Source organism: Bufo gargarizans, unplaced genomic scaffold (assembly GCF_014858855.1).
Source record: "Bufo gargarizans isolate SCDJY-AF-19 unplaced genomic scaffold, ASM1485885v1 original_scaffold_1577_pilon, whole genome shotgun sequence".
In the NCBI taxonomy this organism is placed as follows: Eukaryota; Metazoa; Chordata; class Amphibia; order Anura; family Bufonidae; genus Bufo; species Bufo gargarizans.
In genome coordinates, this window is record NW_025334419.1 from 156,695 (window position 1) to 184,535 (window position 27,841).

The following is a 27,841-nucleotide window of genomic DNA, read 5'->3' on the forward strand; positions in this document are numbered from 1 at the left end:
CGATTTGCTCATCCCTAACTCGAATAATTAATGCTTTCTTAAGACCCCTGCTTGCTGTCACTGAGTGGAAACCTGTTCTGAGCCATTTCTGCTCTTACGGTTGAGGGTTTGTTACAATGTGACCTGTCTAGGCAAGTGTCATGGACTCCAGACTGATGCATTATATCTGCACTGACACACTGTAACAAACGCTGCTGCGTTCAGCTCTCAGAGGACTGTCTGCACAGATACACTGTAACAAATCCTCAGCTGTGAGCACAACCCATTCAGGATGGATTTTCCACCTTCTGGATGTAAACAAGTAAGTTTCTATTCCCTGACAGCAAGCAGAGATCTTGAAACTGGTAATAAATATGTTTATGGAGACTGAAGCACTGGGGAGGTGGGATAAGGGGCCGCCAAGAGTCTTATCGCTGTTCTCGGGGGTGGAGCTTAGATTTCTCCTTTACACTGTGTCCAGAACATGAACAGAATCCCAAGATGGCGGCCAGCGAAGGTCACTTTAGTGAGGAGACGCCAGGACTGCAGATCATGTGACACCCCCGTGTGTAGCCTCGTCATGTGCCACCAAACCCCCCTCCCCGTGGTCAGCCTTGTTGTGTGACACCCCCCACCCCGTGTCAGCCTCTTCGCGTGACACCGCCCCTTGCGTGTCACCCTCGTCATGTCACCCCCTCCCCCGTGTGTCTCAGCCTCGTCGTGTGACCCCCGTTAAGGCGGGGGTGGTAGCCGCAGACCGGCCATGCTGAATGCAAACACGTTCCAGAAGACTGCGAAAATCACAAAGAGCAGGAAGCTGCCGAGGAGGATCCACCAGATCGCCCGATCCCGGAGCCGCTGCTCGAAGTTCCTGAGGATCACAACTCCCAGCGTGATCCCCACCACAACTCCTCCCAGGTGTGCCACAAAACTGGGGTGAGGGCACGGGGCGTACGAGGAGGGGTAAAACCGGAGCCAGACCGCCCTGCCGAACTCCAGACTCACTGCAACGAGAGAATAGACGGGGTCACCCGCAAAGCATTACATCACACCAGAGACCTGCAGAGCATTACAGTGCTCAGAGACCAAGACAACAGAGGCATTCTGCAGGTCTTTATCTCCTGCAGATCATTACACCTTTGACATCTCGATCTGCAGAGCATTGTGCTGTCCTCTCTACCTCCTCACAGTGATACATCCTGCAGATTATTACACCTCTAGAGATCTGCAGATTGTTCCACCATCCTTCTCTATCACTGCTGTGCTTTCAGCTCCTGTCATTCATGTAGAGGCCAGCAGGGGGCGGCCTTTGGATGTGTGTTTGGTCTGCGGTAATGCCCTTGCCATGCTGGGGGGGGGGGGGGGGGGGGGGGATAAATCCCACAGCAAGTTATGATATAAGGGGGAACAATGCAGCTCCACATCTAAAATATTTAAATACGCAGTAAAAAACCTGCACCCCATTTCTCCAGTGCTGCGCCCACTCCTTGAGCGCCTCCGACTGAACCGTCCTCGCCCGACCTTGTAGAGGAAAAAGACGAAGGGACCCCGAGGAGAACATGTGATGAAATGATGGTGATGGCTGTATGAGGGAAATCAGAGGATAATGAGTAAATAAATGCCGAAAATTAGTTTCTTACTTTGTGTTGATTGAAGAATTAACGAAGAAAGAAAAAGCAACAACAGGAAAATTGCTGAAAAAAATGTAACAAAATTCCAAATGGAGTAATGGATGACTAAGGGCTCGTTCACACTTGCGTTATTGTCTTCCGGCATAGAGTTCCGTCGTCGGGGCTCTATGCCGGAAGAATACTGATCAGGATTATCCTAATGCATTCTGAATGGAGAGAAATCCGTTCAGGATGCATCAGGATGTCTTCAGTTCCGGACCGGAACGTTTTTTGGCCGGAGAAAATACTGCAGCATGCTGCGCTTTTTGCTCCGGCCAAAAATCCTGAAGACTTGCCGCAAGGCCGGATCCGGAATTAATGCCCATTGAAAGGCATTGATCCGGATCCGGCCTTAAGCTAAACGTCGTTTCGGCGCATTGCCGGATCCGACGTTTAGCTTTTTCTGAATGGTTACCATGGCTGCCGGGACGCTAAAGTCCTGGCAGCCATGGTAAAGTGTAGTGGGGAGCGGGGGAGCAGCATAATTACCGAAATGCTGAAATGCTTTCAGTTCACTTGCGTTTTTCCGGATCCGGCGTGTAATTCCGGCAAGTGGAGTACACGCCGGATCCGGACAATGCAAGTGTGAAAGAGGCCTAAGAAAGAGTGTGAAGTAGGAATCAGGTTCTGAGAGCCGCAGCGAAGACGCGCAGAAAGTTCCTAATACGAGGAGAGACGGAATAAACGCACGACCACAGTTTGTCTCTCCTTATTTTCACAAATATTTCTCCACATAAAATTTCCCATATAGCCCCACAGATCAGCTCCGTGTATTATCCTATATCCCCACAGATCAGCTCCGTGTAGTATCCTATATCCCCACAGATCAGCTCCGTGTAGTATCCTATATCCCCACAGATCAGCTCCGTGTAGTATCCTATATCCCCACATCAGCTCCGTGTATTATCCTATATCCCCACAGATCAGCTCCGTGTAGTATCCTATATCCCCACAGATCAGCTCCGTGTAGTATCCTATATCCCCACAGATCAGCTCCACGTGTCATCCTATATCCCCACAGATCAGCTCCACGTGTATTATCCTATATCCCCACAGATGAGCTCCACGTGTCATCCTATATCCCCACATATCAGCTCCATATATTATCCTATATCCCCACAGATCAGCTCCATGTGTCATCCTATATCCCCACAGATCAGCTCCACGTGTCATCCTATATCCCCACAGATCAGCTCCACGTGTCATCCTATATCAGCTCCATATGTCATCATAAATCCCCACATATCAGCTCCATATATCATCCTATATCCCCACAGATCAGCTCTGTATGTCATCCTATATCCCCACAGATCAGCTCTGTATGTCATCCTATATCCCCACAGATCAGCTCTGTATGTCATCCTATATCCCCACAGATCAGCTCCGTATATCATCCTATATCCCCACAGATCAGCTCCGTATGTCATCCTATATCCCCACAGATCAGCTCCGTATGTCATCCTATATCCCCACAGATCAGCTCCGTATGTCATCCTATATCCCCACAGATCAGCTCCGTATGTCATCCTATATCCCCACAGATCAGCTCCGTATGTCATCCTATATCCCCACAGATCAGCTCCGTATGTCATCCTATATCCCCACAGATCAGCTCCGTATGTCATCCTATATCCCCACAGATCAGCTCCGTATGTCATCCTATATCCCCACAGATCAGCTCTGTATGTCATCCTATATCCCCACAGATCAGCTCTGTATGTCATCCTATATCCCCACAGATCAGCTCTGTATGTCATCCTATATCCCCACAGATCAGCTCTGAATGTCATCCTATATCCCCACAGATCAGCTCCATGTATTATCCTATATCCTCACAGATCAGCTCTGTCATCATATGTCTCCACAGATCGCTTTATATGTCATCCTATATCCCCACAGATCAGATCCACATGTCATCCTATGGAGCTTATCTGTGGGGATATAGGATGACATGGAGCTGATCTGTGGCGATATAGGATGATCCACAGAGCTGATCTGTGAGGATATATGATGACATATAAAGCGATCTGTGGAGATATATGATGATACACGGAGCTGATCTGTGTGAATGTATGAGGACACGGAGCTGATCAGTGGGGATATTTGATATATAGAGCTGATCTGTGAGGATATAGGATAATACACAGCTGATCTGTGAGGATATAGGTCATCCTATATCCCCACAGATCAGCTCCACGTGTCATCCTATATCCCCACAGATCAGCTCCATGTAGTATCCTATATTCCCACAGATCAGCTCCGTGTATTATCCTATATCCCCACAGATCAGCTCCACGTTTCATCCTATATCCCCACAGATCAGCTCCACGTTTCATCCTATATCCCCACAGATCAGCTCCACGTTTCATCCTATATCCCCACAGATCAGCTCCACAGGTCATCCTATATCCCCACAGATCAGCTCCACAGGTCATCCTATATCCCCACAGATCAGCTCCACAGGTCATCCTATATCCCCACAGATCAGCTCCACAGGTCATCCTATATCCCCACAGATCAGCTCCACAGGTCATCCTATATCCCCACAGATCAGCTCCACAGGTCATCCTATATCCCCACAGATCAGCTCCACAGGTCATCCTATATCCCCACAGATCAGCTCCACAGGTCATCCTATATCCCCACAGATCAGCTCTACGTGTCATCCTATATCCCCACAGATCAGCTCCACGTGTCATCCTATATCCCCACAGATCAGCTCCACGTGTCATCCTATATCCCCACAGATCAGCTCCACGTGTCATCCTATATCCCCACAGATCAGCTCCACGTGTCATCCTATATCCCCACAGATCAGCTCCATATATCATCCTATATCCCCACAGATCAGCTCCATATGTCATCATAAATCCCCACAGATCAGCTCTGTATGTCATCCTATATCCCCACAGATCAGCTCTGTATGTCATCCTATATCCCCACAGATCAGCTCCATGTATTATCCTATATCCTCACAGATCAGCTCTGACATCATATATCTCCACAGATCGCTTTATATGTGTTCATATATCCCCACAGATCGCTTTATATGTCATCCTATATCCCCACAGATCAGCTCTGTGTATCATCCTATATCCCCACAGATCAGATCCACATGTCATCCTATGGAGCTGATCTGTGGGGATATAGGATGACATGGAGCTGATCTGTGGCGATATAGGATGACATATGGAGCTGATCTGTGGAGATATAGGATGATCCACAGAGCTGATCTGTGAGGATATATGATGACATATAAAGCGATCTGTGGAGATATATGATGATACACGGAGCTGATCTGTGTGGATGTATAAGGACACAGAGCTGATCAGTGGGGATATTTGATATATAGAGCTGATCTGTGAGGATATAGGATAATACACAGCTGATCTGTGAGGATATAGGTCATCACATATTCTCACAGATCAGCTCTGTATGTCATCATATATTCACACAGATCAGCTGTGCATTATCCTATATCCTCACAGATCAGCTCCGTGTCCTTATACATCCACACAGATCAGCTCCGTGTATCATCATATATCCCCACAGATCGCTTTATATGTCATCATATATCCTCACAGATCAGCTCTGTGGATCATCCTATATCTCCACAGATCAGCTCCATATGTCATCCTATATCTCCACAGATCGCTTTATATATCTTCCTATATCCCCACAGATCAGCTCCACATGTCATCCTATATCCCCACAGATCAGCTCCGTGTGTCATCACATATCTCCACAGATCAGCAACCACCAAATATCCAGGGCGACTCCTGATAGGCTGCTGGATGGTCAGAGGATGGATCTCCATTATCACCTGCGCTGTGATCTACTGTTGGAAATCACTCGGTGTGAAATCTGGAGCTCCCAATAACCCCCATTATATTCAGACTTCACATTCAAACTTCTCTCAGTTTAAAAATAATGAGCAATGACCGTAAAAAGCAAAAAAAAATAACAGTTTCTGAAAACTGCCTGATATTTGTATTGCATGGAGTCAACCAACTTCCTGTCCCTCTGAACAAGTCTTCCAGTTTAGGTGGCTTGGACTACATTCCACAGTTCTTCTGCATTTTGGGGTTTTTCCTCGTAAATCCTATATGGGACTCAGGTTGGGGGATTGGGCGGCCGCTCCATTACCTCAGTCCTGTTTGTCTGTATTGATCTCTCACTGGTGGGTTCTGGGTCATTGTTGCTGAAAATCCCATTTCAAGGACCTTTCTTCTTCAGCATAGGACAATATGATCTCCTCCAGTATTCTAATATATTCACACTGATTCCTTGTATGTGATAAATAGGCCCAGCACCATGGTATGAGACACATCCCCATATCAGGATATCTGCCCCACCATGCTTTACAGTCTTCACAGTGCACTGTGGCTTGAATCCAGTGCTCGGGGGACAACTGACACTGTCTGCAGCCACTAGACCCATGTCTTTGGGCCTTTGCCGCGAGTTATTTCTGGTAATTTGTCTTCTGATTATAGCAGCACTCACTGGTGACCAGATCTTCTCATCTTTCTGGAGGTGACCATTGGCTTCACATCATCGTTTTCTGATTATAGCAGTGCTCACTGGTGACTTCAGATCTTCCTTCATCTTTCTGGAGGGGATCATTGGCTTCACATCATCGGCTTCTGATTATAGCAGTGCTCACTGGTGACTTCAGATCTTCTCTCATCTTTCTGGAGGGGATCATTGGCTTCACATCATCGTCTTCTGATTATAGCAGTGCTCACTGGTGACTTCAGATCTTCCTCCATCTTTCTGGAGGGGATCATTGGCTTCACATCATCGGCTTCTGATTATAGCAGTGCTCACTGGTGACTTCAGATCTTCTCTCATCTTTCTGGAGGGGATCATTGGCTTCACATCATCGTCTTCTGATTATAGCAGGGCTCACTGGTGACCAGATCTTCTCATCTTTCTGGAGGGGATCATTGGCTTCACATCATTGTCTTCTGATTATAGCAGTGCTCACTGGTGACCAGATCTTCCCCCTCCAGAAAGATGAGGGATCATTGGCTTCACATCATCGTCTTCTGATTATAGCAGTGCTCACTGGTGACCAGATCTTCTCATCTTTCTGGAGGTGATCATTGGCTTCACTTCATTGTCTTCTGATTGTAGCAGTGCTCACTGGTGACCAGATCTTCTCTCATCTTTCTGGAGGGGATCATTGGCTGAGACTTTGCCATTTTGGCTATTCTTCCATATATTTGTACAGTAGTCCCCACTTCCTTCTGCATCTTTAAGTTTTGGTTGCCACTTCCAAGCATCCGAGATCACTTTTGCTGCACTTCTCTGCATGTTTTTCCCTTCGATCAACTTTTTAATCAAGGTACGTTCTTCATCAGAACAATTAGACATTTTCCCCAGTATTTTAGAAGGAAATACACTATGACCAAAATGAGCACCATCCGCCACGCTCCTGCCTTAAATAAGGGCCAAAATTAACCCGTTATTCCACAGAATAAATGACCACTAATCTAACTGCTCACTGCCATTATTTTGAGCCTCTTTCCATTTATTAGTCAATTCTTCAGGATGAGCATGCCGCTCATCCTGAAGAATTGACTAATAAATGGAAAGAGGCTCAAAATTGATGGATCTGTTTATACTATCACACTGGATGAGTAGCATGCAGGTCCTGATTGTTGGGTATGTTTTTACTATTATTCTGGATGAGTAGCATGCAGGTCCTGATTGTTGGGTATGTTTTTACTATTATTCTGGATGAGTAGCATGCAGGTCCTGATTGTTGGGTATGTTTTTACTATTATTCTGGATGAGTAGCATGCAGGTCCTGATTGTTGGGTATGTTTTTACTATTATTCTGGATGAGTAGCATGCAGGTCCTGATTGTTGGGTATGTTTTTACTATTATTCTGGATGAGTAGCATGCAGGTCCTGATTGTTGGGTATGTTTTTACTATTATTCTGGATGAGTAGCATGCAGGTCCTGATTGTTGGGTATGTTTTTACTATTATTCTGGATGAGTAGCATGCAGGTCCTGATTGTTGGGTATGTTTTTACTATTATTCTGGATGAGTAGCATGCAGGTCCTGATTGCTGGGTCGGTTTTTTTATTACTGTACTAAGGGTGGCTGTACACAAGCAGGTTCTTCATCTGGATGCGATGCATGTAGTGAACCGGACTGAATCCTCATCCAGTCATTTTGCACGCATTATGTTTGCATTCAGGACAAATCGCTGCATGTTCTACGAGTTGCTCTACGAGTTGCTCACACAGCTCTAAATAGGGCTGTGTGAAATATGGAAGGCATCTGACTGCAGTGTTCTTCACTGATGGTTGCTGGAAGATGTCATTCTTCAGTTTTTCTTCACGTGTGAAAAATGCTGCAATCTGGATACAATCCCGGACAGGAAAAAAACACCCGGAAAGAAATCGCAGACAAAACGGATTCAACCAGTGTGCAAAACCATTAGATCTTTCCTGAACGGATCCTGAAGCAATCGGGATCACTCATGTGACAGAGGCCTAAGGGTGCTGCCCCACCCCATGGCAGGGCTATGTTTTAGACGTGGCAAAAAAAGCATTGACAGAAGGCATGCAGTTTTAACAACGTACCTGTGGTCACGGCGCTTTTTATTCCAGCAAAGGGGAAATAAGTAAATGATGCAACAAAACTGAATGTCATTAGTCTCAGGGCAGAGCTACACTCAGGTGGTCGAGGTCGCTGGGTTCTACCTTTACAGGAAGAAACTCCCCAAAACCGCAGGGACGTTGTTGCAAAAACTGCATGCAGGTTTTTTTTGTTTTTTTTTTGCCACATCCAAAACACAGCCCGGCGACGCCATGTGCCAGCATCCGGACAAGTCAGTCACCTGCTTGGCAGAAGTATCTCTTCTACCAAGACCTTTATCTGCTAGTTTTCTATATTCATTGCTCCATACGGAATTCTACAGAATTTTCAGCTTCTGTTTAGAACTGTTTTCAGCAGTTTTCTTCTTTTCTTACTTTTTTTGTTAAAAAGGAAAACACAAATAATCCGGCATTTATTTATTCTTCATCCCTCTGACCAATTTCCCTCATACACCAGTCACTGTCATCATCATTGTCACCATCATCACCACCATCATTGTCACCATCATCACCAGCATCATAGGCACCATTATCACTACCATCATCATAGTCACCACTGTCACCATCATCATCATAGTCACCATCATCACCACCACTGTCACCATCATCATCACCACTGTCACCATCATCACCACTGTCACCATCATCATCACCACTGTCACCATCACCATAGTCACCACCACTGTCACCATCACCATAGTCACCATCATCATCACCACTATTGTCTCCATCATGGTCACCATCAGTCCGCACCATTGTCAACATCACCACCATCATCGTCACCATCATCATCGTCACCATCATAGGCACCATTATCACTACCATCATCATAGTCACCACTGTCACCATCATCATCATCATCATGATGATAGTCACCATCATCATCATCATCATGATGATAGTCACCATCATCACCACCACTGTCACCATCACTGTGACCATCACCACCACTGTCACCATCATCATAGTCACCATCATCATCGTCACCATCATCATCACCACTATTGTCTCCATCATGGTCACCATCAGTCCGCACCATTGTCAACATCACCACCGTCATCATAGTCACCATCATCATTGTCACCATCACCATTGTCACCACCATCACCATTGTCACCACCATCACCATTGTCACCACCATCATCATAGTCACCACTGTCACCATCATCATCACCACCATCATCGTCACCACCGTCACCATCATCATCATGATAGCCACCATCACCATCATTATAGTCACCATCATCACCACCACTGTCACCATCATCATCACCACTGTCACCATCACTGTGACCATCATCACCACCACTGTCACCATCACCACTATTGTCTCCATCATGGTCACCATCAGTCTGCACCATTGTCAACATCACCACCATCATCATAGTCACCATCATCATCACCATTGTCGCCATCATCACTGTCTGTTCTTTCCACTCTGGGCTTTTGAACGCTGTCCACAGGACGGTTCAGTAAGATGCGTCTGAGGAGCAGGTGGAGCGCAGGAGAACGGCGTTGCAGGCTTTTTATTGTATTTTAGTCTATTTAAGAGGCGTCTCCCGAGCTGCACCCTCTTATCACTATGTGCAGGACATCCCTGACGGTCTCAGTGCAGGAGGAGCAGCCGCGAGCGCTCGGAATCAGCTCTGCTACATGCTCCTGCCCCTGTAAGCAGCCAGGAGGTACCTCAGGGGCCAGTCAGACATGAAGCAGTTATGGGGTTCACCACCTCCTTATCTCGCTTGACAGATGACGATGATGAAATCTCTGTATGTTCTACAGGCTGAGGGGCAGAGTCCTGGTGCATGGAGGACCCCTAAACTGCAGTCATGGGGGCTTAGGTGTCTCATACTCACTACATATTAAGGCGAAGGACATGCGCAGGAGCTTGAAGTGACAGCGCATCCCGGACCAGTTCTGAGGACAAAGAAAAGATTAGTCATTCCAAAACATTGCACCCCAAAGCCCCTGGACGCCCCACACATCGCAACCCAATACCCCTGGACCCCCCACACATCGCACCCCAAACTCCTAGACCCCCTCACACATCGCACCCAATACCCCTGGACCCCCCACACATTACACTCCAATACCCCTGGACCCCCCACACATCACACCCCTATACCAACCACACATCGCACCCCAATATCCGTGGACCCCCATCACACCCTAATACCCCTGGACCCCACACACATCGCACCCCAAACTCCTAGACCCCCATCACACCCTAATACCCCTGGACCCCACACACATTGCACCCCAAACTCCTAGACCCCCTCACACATCGCACCCCAATACCCCTGGACGCCCCACACATCCCAACCCAATACCCCTGGACCCACCCCACACATCGCACCCCAATACCCCTGGACCCCCCCCACATTGCACCTCGAACCCCTAACACATCGCACCCCAAACTCCTGGAGGCCCCACACATTGCACCTTAACCCCTAGACCCCCCCACACATCTCACTCCAATACCCCCCACACATCACACCCCCCCCTGGACCCCCCACACATCGCACTCCAATACCCCCCACACATCACACCCCCCCTGGACCCCCCACACATCGCACTCCAATACCCCCCACACATCACACCCCAATACCCCTGGACCTCCTACACATCGCACCCCAAACCCCTGGAGGCCCCACATATCGCACTCCAATACCCCTGGACCCCCCACACATCACACCCCAATACCCCTGGACCCGACACACATCGCACCACAAATTCCTGGACGCCCCACACATCGCATGCCAAAACCCTTGGAACTCCCACATACACTACTCACAAAATATTCAGGCTATTTGGCTTTCGGGTGAAATTTCAGGAAAACTTAAGAAGTTCCGGCTTACATAAGAAAAGTTGGGCATTTACGTAGAATCAGTAATGGTGTTTACCGCCGGCCGAGTGACGTCACGACTTGTATCAACTGGCCTGGGAGGGGCTAAGCTCCATTCAAGGGAACAGAGCTTAGCCGCGCCCAGGCCATAGATACTAGTCATGACGTCACTCGGCCAGCAGTAAACAGTGAGAAGGCCGCGGTGCTGCTGGAGCGCCGCTGCCTTCTCAAACAGCTGATTGGCAGAGGTCCTGGGTGTCGGACACCCGCCGATCAGATGCTGATGATCTATCCAGAGGATAAATCATCAGTTTAAACAAAGTGCAGAACCCCTAGTTCTCCTGTAAAGGTTAGAAGCATTTTAGGGTCATCCGGACTTTTTGTGAGTAGTGCATCACATCACAAAACCAAGAAACCCCACATATCACACCCCAAAACCCCTGGAACACCCACACATCAAACTCCAAAACACCAGTCACCCCCATGTCCCACCGCAAAACCCAAGCACCAGACAGAACTCCTGATGGTCACTTCTGGGCGACACTATGGCCCCTGTAGGCATCACTAGATCTTGGGGTTCACGCACACTTCTACTGGCATAGAACCAAGGAGAGGTTCTGTCCCTCGCTGATGGGGGGGAATGGAGGTTCTGTCCCTCGCTGATGGGGGGGAATGGAGGTTCTGTCCCTCGCTGATGGGGGGGAATGGAGGTTCTGTCCCTCGCTGATGGGGGGGAATGGAGGTTCTGTCCCTCGCTGATGGGGGGAATGGAGGTTCTGTCCCTCGCTGATGGGGGGGAATGGAGGTTCTGTCCCTCGCTGATGGGGGGGAATGGAGGTTCTGTCCCTCGCTGATGGGGGGGAATGGAGGTTCTGTCCCTCGCTGATGGGGGGGAATGGAGGTTCTGTCCCTCGCTGATGGGGGGGAATGGAGGTTCTGTCCCTCGCTGATGGGGGGGAATGGAGGTTCTGTCCCTCGCTGATGGGGGGGAATGGAGGTTCTGTCCCTCGCTGATGGGGGGGAATGGAGGTTCTGTCCCTCGCTGATGGGGGGGAATGGAGGTTCTGTCCCTCGCTGATGGGGGGGAATGGAGGTTCTGTCCCTCGCTGATGGGGGGGAATGGAGGTTCTGTCCCTCACTGATGGGGGGGAATGGAGGTTCTGTCCCTCACTGATGGGGGGGAATGGAGGTTCTGTCCCTCACTGATGGGGGGGAATGGAGGTTCTGTCCCTCACTGATGGGGGGGAATGGAGGTTCTGTCCCTCACTGATGGGGGGGAATGGAGGTTCTGTCCCTCACTGATGGGGGGGAATGGAGGTTCTGTCCCTCACTGATGGGGGGGAATGGAGGTTCTGTCCCTCACTGATGGGGGGGAATGGAGGTTCTGTCCCTCACTGATGGGGGGGAATGGAGGTTCTGTCCCTCACTGATGGGGGGGAATGGAGGTTCTGTCCCTCACTGATGGGGGGGAATGGAGGTTCTGTCCCTCACTGATGGGGGGGAATGGAGGTTCTGTCCCTTGCTGACAGGATTCGGGGGTTCTGTCACTAATGGGGGGACTGTGGGGTTCTGTCGGTCACTGAAAGGAGGATTGGGTGGGGTTCTGTGCCTCATTGATGGGGTATTGGGGGGGGGTTCAGTCCCTTACTGACAGGGGATTGAGGGGTTCAGTCCCTTACTGACAGGGAGAATGGGGGGGGGGGTTCAGTCCCTTACTGACGGGGAGAATGGGGGGGGGGGTTCAGTCCCTTACCGACGGGGAGAATGGGGGGGGGGTTCAGTCCCTTACTGACGGGGAGAATGGGGGGGGGGGGGTTCAGTCCCTTACTGACGGGGAGAATGGGGGGGCTCAGTCCCTTACCGACGGGGAGAATGGGGGGGGGGGGGGTTCATTTCCTTAGTGACAGGGGGATTGGGTGGCTCTGTTGCTCACCATAACAATATTGGCCAGGTGGGCGGACACAATGGCGTAGACTCCCCCCGATGATCCCACCACCGGAGCTGTCATGTCGGCCACAGACACGGCGAGGGAACCTGCAGAGACCAGAACAACCATCAGACATCTCCAGACCCCCCGAAACAATGAGCAGCCAACGTGACCCCTCACCTGCCAGGACTCCGGCAACGTACACAAAGCCGATCCTCAGCGCCCCGTGCACCATCTCGAGGGGGACACCCACCAGCAGCTGCAGCACGACGTTCACCCCCAGATGCTCTATCCTGGAAGACACGACCCCCATATTAGAGGATGATGTGGGCCACTGATGGGCGGCGGCCTGTTACATCCCCTCCCCCTCCCAGTGTTAATCACTGATGACATCACACAGTGCGGGCTCAACCCACACATAACCTCCCACTTTGGGTGAGGAGCCCCGAGACCTCTGCATGACCCATATCCTGCACGAGCCAGGAGCCAGTATTAAAGGGGGGGGTCTGACTTCAGCAAGTGGCAGTTATCATGTAGATGCAGTTAATAGCAGGCGTATTAATCCCCCTAAAGCTAGGAGTAATTGTACCAGGGGTTGCTTTCATGGTCATGGGTGGGGGCACTACTCACCCGGCATGCATGAATATGTAGCTGAGGTATCGCCAGGCCTGCGCCCGGAGCTGCGGGTGGTACACCAGAGGATTCTTCTTTAGGTACTGAGAATGCGTCACTTGCAGGACGAAGCGGTTCAGCAGCAGGCCATAATATACAAAGATGGCGACCTGCGACACAGATAGAGCAACTATCATCATCCACCAGGCGTCACTGAACCCACACAAATAAAACGCCTTTGCCTATGAGGCACGACTTGGAACTAGCGGTCTACTGTATTGAGAAGGCACTGGCGCTTCTGTGAGCCCGTGGCCTACTCTCCTAGGTCACGGACAGCGCGTTCATCAGCCACGTGGCCTCAGAGCAGCTCAGCCTCATTGAAGTGAATGGAGCTGAGGGCGGCCACAATAAAACGTACGGCGCTGTTCTTGGTGAGCACAGAGAAGGCTGATCGGCGAGGGCCCCGGATGTCGGACCCCCACCGATCAGTATTAAAATCTCAGAAAACCCTTTTAAGATGGAGGTTTGTGGTCTTGTGTAGGCTCGTTCTGTCTGGGAGCAGGAACTCAGCGGCACTTACCTCCACAATGGTGACCGTGATCATGAACCAGGGAGGGGGGCACCCCGTGTAGTTGTCATAGAACCACTTCCGGTCTATCTCACGGGGCAGGGTCTCATAGGCAACATGGCGGATCAGGCGCTGCGTGAGATCCAAGCTGGATTCCTCCAGAAGAGTTTTCTTGCACAGGTGTCGGTTTCCCTGCAGAATGGCGCGCCGGAAGCTGTCAGACCTTCTGTTGCCTATCTAAAGACACAAAGAGAAGGAGCATTATAACGGTCTAATGTCCAGTCAGTTGCTGGGGGTCACTTGACGGCACCAGGTCCTGCTGCCCTCGCTGCGGGCACTCACCAGATTCAGGACATCCTGGTAGCAGATCTTTCCCTCTGCATTGCTGTGTGCTAGGGCCAGCAGGACATCCAGCTTGTGGGGGTCCAGCTCAGGACCATGCTTCTGCAGGAGGGTCCAGAACTGTTGACTGCTGATGTAGCCGCTGCTTTCACAATCAAACTGGAAGAGACAAGAAGGCTTAGGCCTCAGACACTGGCTCCTCTCACACATAACTAGGGGCCACAGTTCTGGAGGGCCCCAGCACCAAGTACAGCAGTTACAGAAATGTGAGAAACCATCACGACCAGATCCTCCACATATAACATAACCACCACATCCATGTAATACGACGTAACAACTCATACATGTAAAATGATAGGTATGACACATACATTATAGGACCTACCACACACATGTACACCACAGGACCCATCACATACATATAACACTAAAATTATGGGGTCCATGTAAACCTGATGTTCGAGATCATGAAAACAACCTACAACACAGATAAAAAAAAACTATTAAATATCTAAGAATACACATTGGAGAGGGGGGATGTGGGCTTGAGGATTCAGGAAGACATTTTTAGCTTATCAAAATAACCTATTGTAAAGAAAACGACCCAAGGCGGAACCAGAGACACCGGCCCATAAGAAATTGGGGGAACCAAAGCGACTGCCCAGGAGGAACCAGAGGCACCACCCTGGTGAAACGAGAGAAACAACCCAGGAGTAACCAGAGGTACAATCCAGTAGTAACTAGAGAGACTCGAGTGTGTGTGTGTGGGGGGGCATAAGACAGAGCGTCTAGGAGAAATTGAAGACACTACAAAAGACAGAACCCAGAAGTAACCAGAGAAAACACCCAGGAGAAAATGGAGGAACAAGAGACACCACCCAGCAGTAACCAGAGACAAAATTGGTAGAAATAAGACATCAAACTGAGGAGAAACTGAAGGAACTAGAGACAGAACCCAGAAGTAACCAGAGAAGGAACCACACAGAACACCCAAGAAAAACTGGAAGAACTAGAGACACAACACATAAGGAATCAGAGACACCACCCAAACTGGAGGACTTAGAGACCACCCAGGAGGAACCAGTGACACCACCCTGAAGGAACCAGAGAGAACACACTGGAATAACCAGACTACCCAGGAGAAACCAGAGCAACTGCCCAGGAGGAACCAAATACACCACCCTGGAGGAACTAGAGAGAACAGCCAGGTGAGACTGGAGAATCTTGAGACACCGTTTAAAAGTAACCAGAGAGACATCCAGGAGGAACCAGAGAACAACCAGAAGAAACTGGAGAAATTAAAGACTAACCAGTGAGACCACACAGAATGAACCAAAGACATAGCCCATCTGTAACTAGAGACACTGCCCAGGATAAACTAGAAGAGCTTGAGAAACCACCAGAGCTGTCCAGGGGAAACAAGAGACACCGCCATAGAGTAACCAGAGACAACATCTAGGAGAAAAAGAAAGAACTAGAGTAACCACCAGGAGAAACATGAAAGACCATCCTGAATGAACCAAAAACAGGCAAGATGTACCCATAGACACCGCCCAGGTGGAACCAGAGAAACTGGAAGAACTAGATAAATCACCCAGGAGTAACCAGAGATGACACTAGGGACTAACTAACCATAGACATCACCCATTAGAAACTGGAAGAGCTAGAGACAACAATAAGGACGGGAAAAAAAAAAAAAAAAAAAAAAAAACAGGGGGCACCAGAGAGGCCATTCAGGAGAAATTGGGGGAACTAGGCGCACCACTCAGGAGAAACCAGAAAGACCACCCAGCATGAAATGAAGAGATTCAGGAAAACACATGGGACAGCTGAAATGTGGGATTTATGATCACAGAAGACACTTAGCTTATCAAAACAAATTATCCTAAATAAAAATATACAAAGGAGAAACTAGAGACACTGGCTTAGAGGTACCGAGAAAAAAATTGTTCAGAAAGAACCGGGAGAAACTGACAAATCAGTAAAAACACCCAGGAGGAGCCAGAGAGAACACTCAGGAGAAACTGGAGAATGTAGATATGACCACCCAGGATGAACCACAAACTAGAGGGACCAGAGAAACTGGAGTTATCACATGTACTTCATGTAACCACAGCTCTATAACCTCAATGCCTTCATCTCCTTTTTTTCCTTCCCTTTTCCCTTTCTTGTTTTCCTTCCTATAATCTTCCTTCACCATCTTATTAATCCTCCCTTTCTCCCTATTCTTCACCCTCCTCTTCTTTTCCTTCCTCTTCTAGTCCCTTTTTCTCTCCCCTTCTAGCTCACCCATCTCCTTCTCTTCATCTTCTTTTTCCTCTACTTCCTCCCATTTTTTCTTTTCTCGTTCATTTGCAAATTGCGACCTCTTCTCCGTTCCCCTCTTCTCTTCTCCCCTTTCTTTTTCCCGTTCTTTCCTCTCGTATTCTTCTTCCTCCTCTTTTTTGCATTCCTCATCCTATTCTTTACTTTTTTTCTTGTGTTATTCTTTTGTTTCTCCTCTTTGTTTCATCCTCTTCTTCCCATTGACCCTAGCAGTCTTTCTTCTTTATTTTATTCTCTTATTCTTCCTCCTCTTCATCTGGTTTATCTTCCTCCTTTTCATTTTTCCTTCTTCCTCCTCCTCCTCCAATTTCCCCCCACTGTATCTTCTTCATTTAATTATGTATTCCTCTTCTTGTTTTTCTTCTTTCCTCCTCAGTTCCTTCCTCCTTTCTTCTTCCTCTTTATTTATTATTTCCTTTCTCCTCTATTTTTTTGCCCCTCTTCATTTTCTTCCATCCTTTTTTCATAGTCCTCTTCTTTTTATTTCCTTCTTTCTTCTTTTTTTTCCATAGTCCTCTTCTTCTTCCTCCTATTTTTCCTTCCTCCTTTCTTCTTCCTCTTTATTTCCTTTCTCTATTTTTTTGCCCCTCTTCATTTTCTTCCATCCTTTTCTTTTTCCTCCTCCTCTTTTTTCATAGTCCTCTTCTTTTTATTTCCTTCTTTCTTCTTTTTTTCCATAGTCTTCTTCTTCCTCCTATTTTTCCTTCCTCCTTTCTTCTTCCTCTTCCCCTTAGCCTCCAGATCCCAGCTCAAGCACACAGCGTTGCGCCTCGCTCACATCTCAGTGACAGAGAGACCATTGTTATCTGGAGATGTCCAGCTGGGACGCTGGGTGAAGAGCCGCAGACAAAAGAGCGGCAGATGGCGAAGATGGCCAGACACGGTGGGGTTTATCCGCTTATGTGGAGGATGGGCCGGCAAGTATTACTCTTCAGATAATAGACCTTTGTCTGGATGCACGGGCTGCTGGGGCCACGGAGTCCACACAACTCCCGCTATTCTTATCTAGCAATACTTTGAGGTCATACAAGAGCATCGGCGGCAATGACAACAAATAATTATGTGAACCCAGCAATGGTCCTTCTGAGGTCAGGTGACACATCTGATCTCCAAATAAACCTCAGAATGGAAATCAGGGAAACTATGAGGAGTATCATGCAGCATGAAGAACGGACCGCCATGCTGGACACTGCGCCCTGCATGCATAACATGCCAAATAATGGCGCCGAACGCAGCGGGATTTCTGTACACATGGCTCATGGGGTCACCAGGTTACTGCGGGGAGGATGGATTGTGGGTACTGGGCTGTGCGCAGCAAGGGCCACATGGGGAACGGGTCACACGTGCTGCTGACGTTATAATGTATGGCTGCATCCAAGTGTCAGAGCCAGCGCACCAGAATACAATGCGATGGGCGATGCCATGAAGGGGCGACTCCTGTACTGTAATATTAACCAGCTCCTTCCCACACCAACATAGGGGGCTGATGGAATGGACACGTCCGGACAATGGAGACTTTATAATGTCCAGCCGATCGGTCTACTGCCCACATCCAGTACCAAGGGATGATCTCCTGAAATCCTTTGTACTGCTGGGGGCCCTGGCTTCCTCCACAATGACACGGTTAGTCTGCTACCCTAACTTCTCCCCTGAAGTACTCTGCACCGTACACTGCAGGTAGTGCTTGGTGTCTGGCATACTTCCCACAGAACTGCAGCAGCCGCCTCCAGACATCACAGCGCAGGCGGCAGAAACGTCACAGGCGAAGCTTAGACAACTGCTCAGCTCTGCAAACAAATGTCCTCAATATGACGGGGCAAAGCGTGAGCTCTTCAGTCCAGAAATTATCACATATATGGAGAATGGTGACGTCAACTGATAGCTGGAGAGCGGTGATGTCACCTCCTAAATAATATAATGTACATCTATAGATTGGTGATGTCACCTCCTGTATAATATAACTGATATCTGGAGAGCGCTGATGTCACCTCCTGTATAATATAACTGATATCTGGAGAGCGGTGATGTCACCTCCTGTATAATATAACTGATATCCGGAGAGCGGTGATGTCACCTCCTGTATAATATAACTGATATCCGGAGAGCGGTGATGTCACCTCCTGTATAATATAACTGATATCTGGAGAGCAGTGATGTCACCTCCTGTATAATAACTGATATCCGGAGAGCGGTGATATCACCTCCTGTATAATATAACTGATATCTGGAGAGCGGTGATGTCACCTCCTAAATAATATAATGTACATCTATAGATTGGTGATGTCACCTCCTGTATAATATAACTGATATCTGGAGAGCGCTGATGTCACCTCCTGTATAATATAACTGATATCCGGAGAGCAGTGATGTCACCTCCTGTATAATATAACTGATAGCTGGAGAGCGGTGATGTCACCTCCTAAATAATATAATGTACATCTATAGATTGGTGATGTCACCTCCTGTATAATATAACTGATATCTGGAGAGCGCTGATGTCACCTCCTGTATAATATAACTGATATCCGGAGAGCAGTGATGTCACCTCCTGTATAATATAACTGATATCTGGAGAGCGGTGATGTCACCTCCTGTATAATATAACTGATATCCGGAGAGCGGTGATGTCACCTCCTGTATAATATAACTGATATCCGGAGAGCAGTGATGTCACCTCCTGTATAATAACTGATATCCGGAGAGCGGTGATGTCACCTCCTGTATAATATAACTGATATCTGGAGAGCGGTGATGTCACCTCCTGTATAATATAACTGATATCTGGAGAGCGGTGATGTCACCTCCTGTATAATAGAACTGATATCTGGTGGGCGGTGATGTCACCTCCTGTATGATATAACTGATATCTGGAGAGTGGTGATGTCACCTCCTATGTAATATCAGTTACATCCAGAGGGTGGTGATGTCACAGCTGTACAGCTCTGGAAAGGTAATAGCGTTGGTGGAGAGGACAGGTCATGGAAGTAGTGTTACAGGCCGGGAAGGGTGCAGGCGATGAGGACAGGTTGTGGCGTCCGCGCTGAGTGCAGGGGAGTGTGCAGGCGGTGAGGACAGGTTGTGGCGTCCGCGCTGAGTGCAGGGGAGTGTGCAGGCGGTGAGGACAGGTTGTGGCGTCCGCGCTGAGTGCAGGGGAGTGTGCAGGCGGTGAGGACAGGCTGTGGCCTCCGCGGTGAGGACAGGCTGTGGCCTCCGCGGTGAGGACAGGCTGTGGCCTCCGCGGTGAGGACAGGCTGTGGCCTCCGCGGTGAGGACAGGCTGTGGCCTCCGCGGTGAGGACAGGCGATTCTCCTGTTTATAATGTTGAAGTTCCCGCATACTATAAAAGCCGAGACGAGGGGCAGAGATCTGCGGATTCTCCACATGAGATCACAGGTTCTGCTGCAGCAGGTCGCACCCGAGCTCAGTGACAACCAGCAGCACAAGTCCCTCCCCTGCTGGACACCCAGCACAGAAATGGATGAACGTCCCCCTCCCTATATGGCCACCAAATGGAGGTTGGCGCTGTCCAATGAGAAACAACAGAATCCTCTCCACATTCTGTAAAAAAAAAAAACTGTGGAAGGCGTCGCTGTGGACGGGGCGGCTGAGAATTATTACCGGCAAGTCTCGTCATCACCGCAATCACAGGAATGTGCCGGACAATCACCCCCATTTTCAACAACCATGTGAGGAGCAGAGTGGTCACCGACCCAGACTGTGCACAAGAGCAGGCTCCGCCTCCTGGAGATTATAAACCAGAGTGACATCATCACACACAGCGGAGATTATAAACCAGAGTGACATCATCACACACCGGAGATTATAAACCAGAGTGACATCATCACACACCGGAGATTATAAACCAGAGTGACATCACACACCGGAGATTATAAACCAGAGTGACATCATCACACACCGGAGATTATAAACCAGAGTGTGAAAGTCAAAAAAAATAAAAATCCCTTTATTATATCACGTAGATGGTAAGGGTACAGGTGTGCCCATATTAAAAACGTATTGCTGTATAGCTATAACAAAAAAACTCCCACAAAAAGAAAAAGGGGGGGGGGGGAGGGAAATATTATATATAAACAAATAATATATACATATGTAATAGGGAAGTCAGGGGGGTGGAATATGGTGAACCGTCCCCGAGTCACCCAGGGCTGCCCCCTGATGGTGGAGGTTCCCCGCTCCTAAAACTGATACATCCCTATTACAACCCTACAAGGATAAGTTCAAAAAGAGTAGAAAGATAACACCACGCAAAAAAAACACGTATTCGTCTGCTACTGGGCAAAAACCATCTGTCCTATACTAAACCGAGTGTGCGGATTACATATCCGAAGCCAGAATTGTGGTACCGCGTTGTCACGATATTTGGCTCTGCATTAGTACGCCTACAGGAGTGAAGCACTTGGAAAGCGTTGAATCATATGGAACAGAACGAGTTTTACTCCAACAATTTCCTGATTGCGCAGTAAACAGTGTACGAAAATGTAATGGAATAAGGCTACTTTCACACTCGCGTTCGGTGCGGATCCGTCATGCATCTGCACAAACGGATCCGCACCAATAATGCAAACCCTTGTATCTGTTAATAACGGATCCGTTTGCATTATTCATAAAAAAAAAAAAAGTCTAAGTCAAAATGGATCCGTCTCAACTTACACTGAAAGTCAATGGGGGACGGATCCGTTTTCAATTGCACGGTACTGTATCAGTGAAAAATGGATCCGTCCCCATTGACTTACATTGTAAGTCAGGACGGATCCGTTTGGCTCCGCATCGTCAGACGGTCACCAAAACGCTGGAAGCAGCATTTTAGTGACCGTCTAAAAAACGCAACGGAGACGCAGCCAAATTGATGCTTTCTGAACGGATCCTTATCCATTCAGAATTCATTGGGGCTGAACTGATCCGTTTTGGGCCGCTTGTGAGAGCCCTGAACGGATCTCTTAAGTTTCTGACTTGAGCGAGGCCCAGTATCTTTATGGAACCGCTTTCCATGTTCGTCACTTACGTGTCCCAAATTGGGTGGGAAAAAGTCAAGATGGGAATGTAAGAAATGCAATGACATTCGGCAGCCAAGTTGTTCATGTGCTGTTAGCATGTTGTCCACTAGTTCAGCAGAGTCTGCAGCTCGTCTGTTCCCAAGGAAGTACTAGCACAAATGCATCCCGAGCTGCAAGACGCCCTCGCTCTGTCAGATTCTGGCGCTGATCATAAGTAGTGTATTTGCCACATATGTAGCAGAAATTGTCTGGATCGTTAACACATTTGTATTTATCTTAAGTTTCAGAACTGATAGCACTATAGCAGATCACTGTATCCAAATCTGTCCAGCTTGCCTTATATACTTACTGCTGACATCAGCCTGAGGGCGTCCGGACATGGCCATTGGAATCTCCAATATAATGCATTAATATTATAACTAAATAGGCTTTGCATGTACTTAACCCTTTAAGGACCTCCGCCGTACAAGTCCGATCCCCAAACATGGCTCCCGCTTGCACGGGTTTCTGTTATTTTAAATATCAGAGACCCACGGCACATGTATGCGATCAGCCATAAGGCTGATCGCATACATTTTCCCTTTCAGATGCCAAGGTCAAATGTAACCACCGCATCTGCGCAGTCCGGAAGCGGAAGTTGCGCACTTCTGCTCCGGTGACAGGGTTCCCCGGCTGAGATCGTGGAACCTGTTACATTGATCTAATAGGCTGAAGCCTCAAGCAGGCTTCGGTGCCTATTAGATGACTATACCAATACAGGTCACTAGGTGGCAGCATAGTATTGGTATAGTGCAGGGATGCTTAACCTGCGGCCCTCCAGCTGTTATAAAACTACAACTCCCATCATGCTCTGCTGTAGGCTGTCCAGACATGCTGGGAGTTGTAGTTTTGCAACAGCCACAGGTTGGGCATCCCCGGTAGAGTGCAAATTAAGTGTTCAATGGTGTCTATATACACATCAATGAACACAATAGCCAATCTAATGATTGCCATTGTCACCCAAGGTGAATAAAAAAATAAATAAAAATAAAAAGTAAAAAAAAAAGTTTTTGCAAATAAAAAAAATAAAAAAGTTTAAATCACCCCCCTTTCCTTAAAATAAAAAAATAAACATCATGGGCATCGGCACATGCGAAAATGCCCATACTATTAAAATATAACAATATTAATGACATACGGTAAATGGCGTAATGGGAAAAAAAAAAAACCTGCCAATTATCCATTTTTTGTCACTTCAACTACCCAATATTTTTTTTTATAAGTGATCAAAAAGTCGCACACACTTCAAATTGGTATCACTGAAAAGAATGAGCCCTCACACAGCCACGTACACATAACCTCAAAAAAGATATAGGGTTCAGAATATGGTTATAAAAAATAAATATTTCCCTCAAAAGGTTTTAATTTTTTTTTCAGTATTAAAATACAAGAAAAATTATACAAGTGTGGTATCGTTGTAACCGTTCTGAACTGGAGAATGAAGATAACAGGTTAATTTTACCGCATAGTGTACAGTGTAAAAAATAAAAACCTTTATCAGAAGTTTTTTCCCAATTTTACCCCATTTGGAATTTTTTTTCCCGCTTCCTACTACATGGTATGCAACCGTAAATGGTGCCATTAGAAAGTACAACTTGTCCCGCAAAAAATAAGCCCTCATAAGGCTATTTGAATGGAAAAATAAAAAAGGCAGGACTATGGGAAGGCGCGGAGTGAAATACGAAAACGCAAAAATGGAAAATCCCAGGGTCCTTAACCCCTTAAGGATCGGGCCATTTTTCACCTTAAGGACTTGGCCATTTTTTGCAAATCTGACCAGTGTCACTTTATGTGGTGATAACTTTAAAGGGACTCTGTCACCACTTTCTAACCCCCACTTTTAAAACTATAGTTCCGTCCATGGAGCCCCTGTGATTTCAATGGTGGTGTTATATGCGAAATCCGCAGGCTCGTTTTGATAAAAAAAGCTTTTAACTAACCTGTCAGTCATGAGGATAAGGTGCCCAGGGCGTTTCTCCCGGTCTGAACATGCCGCCAGCCGCCGCCGCCGTTGGTGCCCAGCTCCTCCTCTGCTCTGAATTAGCGCCGCCTGAATGTGAAGAAATACGCCTCCGGCTCTCCCTCAGTCCCCCCTCCTTTTCCAAAATTTCGCGCGTGCGCACAGGCCTGTGCCTGATGCGCCCGTGCAGACTTTACGATTCAGCCTCATTGAGCGAAGTGCGCATGCGCATGCGCACGCGCACTTCGCTCATCCTCCCGATAACGCGAACACTGCCGCACGCGCGGGATCTTAGAAAAGAAGGAGGGGGGACTGAGGGAGAGCCGGAGGCGTATTTCTTGACATTCAGGCGGCGCAAATTCAAGGCAGAGGAGGAGCTGGGCACCAACGGCGGCGGCGGCTGGCGGCATGTTCAGACCAGGAGAAACGCCCTGGGCACCTTATCCTCATGACTGACAGGTTAGATAAAAGCTTTTTTTATCAAAACGAGCCTGCGGATTTCGCATATAACACCACCATTGAAATCACAGGGGCTCCATGGACAGAACTATAGTTTTAAAAGTGGGGGTTAGAAAGTGGTGACAGAGTCCCTTTAAAACGCTTTGACTTATCCAGGCCATTCTGAGACTGTTTTCTTGTCACATATTGTACTTCATGACACTGGAAAAATGGAGTAAAAAAAAAATAAAAAAATGTTATTTATTAAAAAAATTCCAAATTGACCAAAAATTGGGAAAAATTATTTCTCTACTTTTATAATAGATAGTAATACCTCTAAAATAGTTATTATTTACATTCCCCATATGTCTACTTCATGTTTGGATCATTTTGGGAATGATATTTGATTTTTGGGGGATGTTACAAGGCTTAGAAGTTTAGAAGCAAATCTTGAACTTTTTCAGAAAATTTCTAAAACCCACTTTTTAAGGACCTCACTTTGTGAGGCTTACATAATAGAAACCACCCAAAAATGACCCCATTCTAGAAACTACACCCCTCAAGGTATTCAAAGCTGATTTTTACAAACGTCGTTAACCCTTTAGGTGCTCCACAAGAATGAATGGAAAATAGAGATACAATTTCACTTTTTTGACAGATTTTCCATTTTAATATTTTTTTTTCCAGTTACAAAGCAAGGGTTAACAGCCCAACAAAACTAAATATTTTTAGCCCCGATTCTGTCGTTTATAGAAACACCCCATATGTGGTCGTAAACTGCTGTATGGGCACACGGCAGGGCGCAGAAGGAAAGGAACGCCATACTTTTTTTTGACATGTCCCATTTGAAGCCCCCCTGATGCACCCCTAGAGTAGAAACTCCCAAAAAGTGACCCCATTTTGAAAACTACAGGATAAGGTGGCAGTTTTGTTGGTACATATGATTTTTGGTTGCTCTATATTACACTTTTTGAGAGGCAAGGTAACAAGAAATAGCTGTTTTGGCAGAGTTTTTATTTTTTGTTATTCACAACATTCATCTGACAGGTTAGATCATGTGGTATTTTTATAGAGCCGGTTGTCACGGACACGACAATACCAAATATGACAACTTTTTTTTGTTGGTTGTTTCAGTTTTACATAACAAAGCATTTTTGTAAAAAAAAAAGATTCTTTAGTGTCTCCACATTCTGAAAGCCGTAGTTTTATTTATTTTTTGGGCGACTGTCTTGTGTAGGGGCTCATTTTATTCGGGATGACATGACGGTTTGATTGGCACTATTTTGGGGTGCGTGTGACTTTTTGATCGCTTGCTATTATACTTTTTGTGATGTAAGGTGACAAAAAAATAGCTTTTTTACACCGTTTTTATTTAATTATTTTTACAATATTCATTTGAAGGGTTAGGTCATGGGATATTGTTATAGAGCAGGTTCGTATGGACGCGGCGATACCTAATATGTTTTTTATTTACTTAAGTTTTACCCAATACCAGCATTTTTTAAACAATAAAAATTATGTTTTAGCGTCTCCATAGTCTGAGCCATAGTTTTTTTATTTCTTGGGTGATTGCAATTATTTATTGGGCTTAGGTAGGGGCTCATTTTTTGCGGGATGAGGTGACGGTTAGATTGGTACTATTTTGGGAGGCATATGACTTTTTGATTACTTGGTGTTGCACTTTTTGTGATGTAAGGTGACAAAAATAGCTTTTTTTTTTTTACACCGTTTTTATTTTTTTATGGTATTTATCGGACAGGGTGGATCATGTGATATATTTATAGAGCCGGTTATTATGGATGCGGTGATACCTAATATGTGTGTGTTTTTTTTTTTTATTATAAAATAAGGAGAAAGGGGCGTTTTTTTTTATCTTTTTTTACTTTATTACTTTATAAAATTTTATCAAAAATACATTTTTTTTTTCTTTACTTTATTTCTGATGTTCACTTTTGGAGGTCTGATCCCCTCTCGATGTGCTCACTCAAACACAAACCCCTTCTATGCCGCGGTCAGCAATCGCCAATACGGGGGGGGGGGGTACACAGGACCCCCGGCATTGACCCAGGGTGCCCGCTGCAGTGATTTCAAACACACAGGGCGTACAGGTACACCCTGAGTCAGTAAGTACCAGGACATCAGGGCGTACCTGAGGTTAAGGGGTTAAAATCTAGAGGTGTCAGGCAAATTCATCTTTGGAATCAGCGCTCATTTTAGTAGAAATCACATGTTTTTGTCTCAGTAGCAAAATGATTGTTGTGCGGTGTAATAGCACAGAGATGTGATGGAGCGACATATACATCACCATCACACCCAGTGGAGATTAGTGACATCACCATCACACCCAGTGGAGATTAGTGACATCACCATCACACCCAGTGGAGATTAGTGACATCACACACAGTGGAGATTAGTGACATCAACATCACACACAGTGGAGATTAGTGACATCACACACACAGTGGAGATTAGTGACATCACACACACAGTGGAGATTAGTGACATCAACATCACACACAGTGGAGATTAGTGACATCACACACACAGTGGAGATTAGTGACATCAACATCACACACAGTGGAGATTAGTGACATCATCACACACAGTGGAGATTAGTGACATCATCACACACAGTGGAGATTAGTGACATCATCACACACAGTGGAGATTAGTGACATCATCACACACAGTGGAGATTAGTGACATCATCACACACAGTGGAGATTAGTGACATCATCACACACAGTGGAGATTAGTGACATCATCACACACAGTGGAGATTAGTGACATCATCACACACAGTGGAGATTAGTGACATCATCACACACAGTGGAGATTAGTGACATCATCACACACAGTGGAGATTAGTGACATCATCACACACAGTGGAGATTAGTGACATCATCACACACAGTGGAGATTAGTGACATCATCACACACAGTGGAGATTAGTGACATCATCATCATCACACACAGTGGAGATTAGTGACATCACACACAGTGGAGATTAGTGACATCATCATCACTGGAGATTAGTGACATCATCATCATCACACACAGTGGAGATTAGTGACATCACCATCACACACAGTGGAGATTAGTGACATCACACACAGTGGGTCCGGCCGGCGTGGCTACATTACAGTGCACTTTCCTGCGTCATACAGAACATACAGACAGCCTGGTTTTGGGCAGAGAGGGATAATGGGGTCACCCTGTATGGAGGGGCCCCGCATACTGCTCTGGCGGACCCCGGGATAGTGAATGACAGCCCCTCTTACCTGCATGAAGAGCCCCTCCAACGGCGAGAGCGGAGGAGCGGGGTAAGTGACAGACGTGACCCCAGTCATCGCCAGGCTCGGCTGACAGAGCTCCCTAGAAAGTCCACATCACCTGACGGTCCATCCTGGAGCACAGCAGTGATGTCCGGATCATGAACGGACCGTTCTTTTGAATAGATTCAGATCACTGAACCGGAGGAGTCCGTTCACCTGCCTGATCCGAGTG

The 27,841-nt window shown here is 47.1% G+C and overlaps 1 protein-coding gene across 1 annotated transcript; it reads right to left on the bottom strand.

Annotated features, from left to right (window-relative positions):
• Positions 1-27,841, bottom strand: LOC122923406 (rhomboid-related protein 3-like). The gene is made up of 8 exons (XM_044274207.1): positions 27,616-27,841; positions 14,558-14,716; positions 14,228-14,452; positions 13,666-13,817; positions 13,216-13,328; positions 13,042-13,142; positions 10,120-10,180; positions 1-983 (listed from the first exon to the last, which is right to left on the bottom strand). The coding sequence occupies exons 1-8, from the start codon at positions 27,682-27,684 to the stop codon at positions 712-714; spliced, it is 1,152 nt and encodes a 383-aa protein (XP_044130142.1). The 5' UTR covers positions 27,685-27,841; the 3' UTR covers positions 1-711.

Bases quoted from the DNA above. Each gene is read 5' to 3' on its own strand.
- LOC122923406 (XM_044274207.1), bottom strand. From the start codon at position 27,684: ATGACTGGGGTCACGTCTGTCACTTACCCCGCTCCTCCGCTCTCGCCG. The intron at 14,453-14,557 runs GTGAGTGCCCGC...TTGTGTCTTTAG, and splicing joins ACCAGGATGTCCTGAATCTG to ATAGGCAACAGAAGGTCTGA. The intron at 13,329-13,665 runs GTGAGTAGTGCC...CGTGTCTTCCAG, and splicing joins TACATATTCATGCATGCCGG to GATAGAGCATCTGGGGGTGA.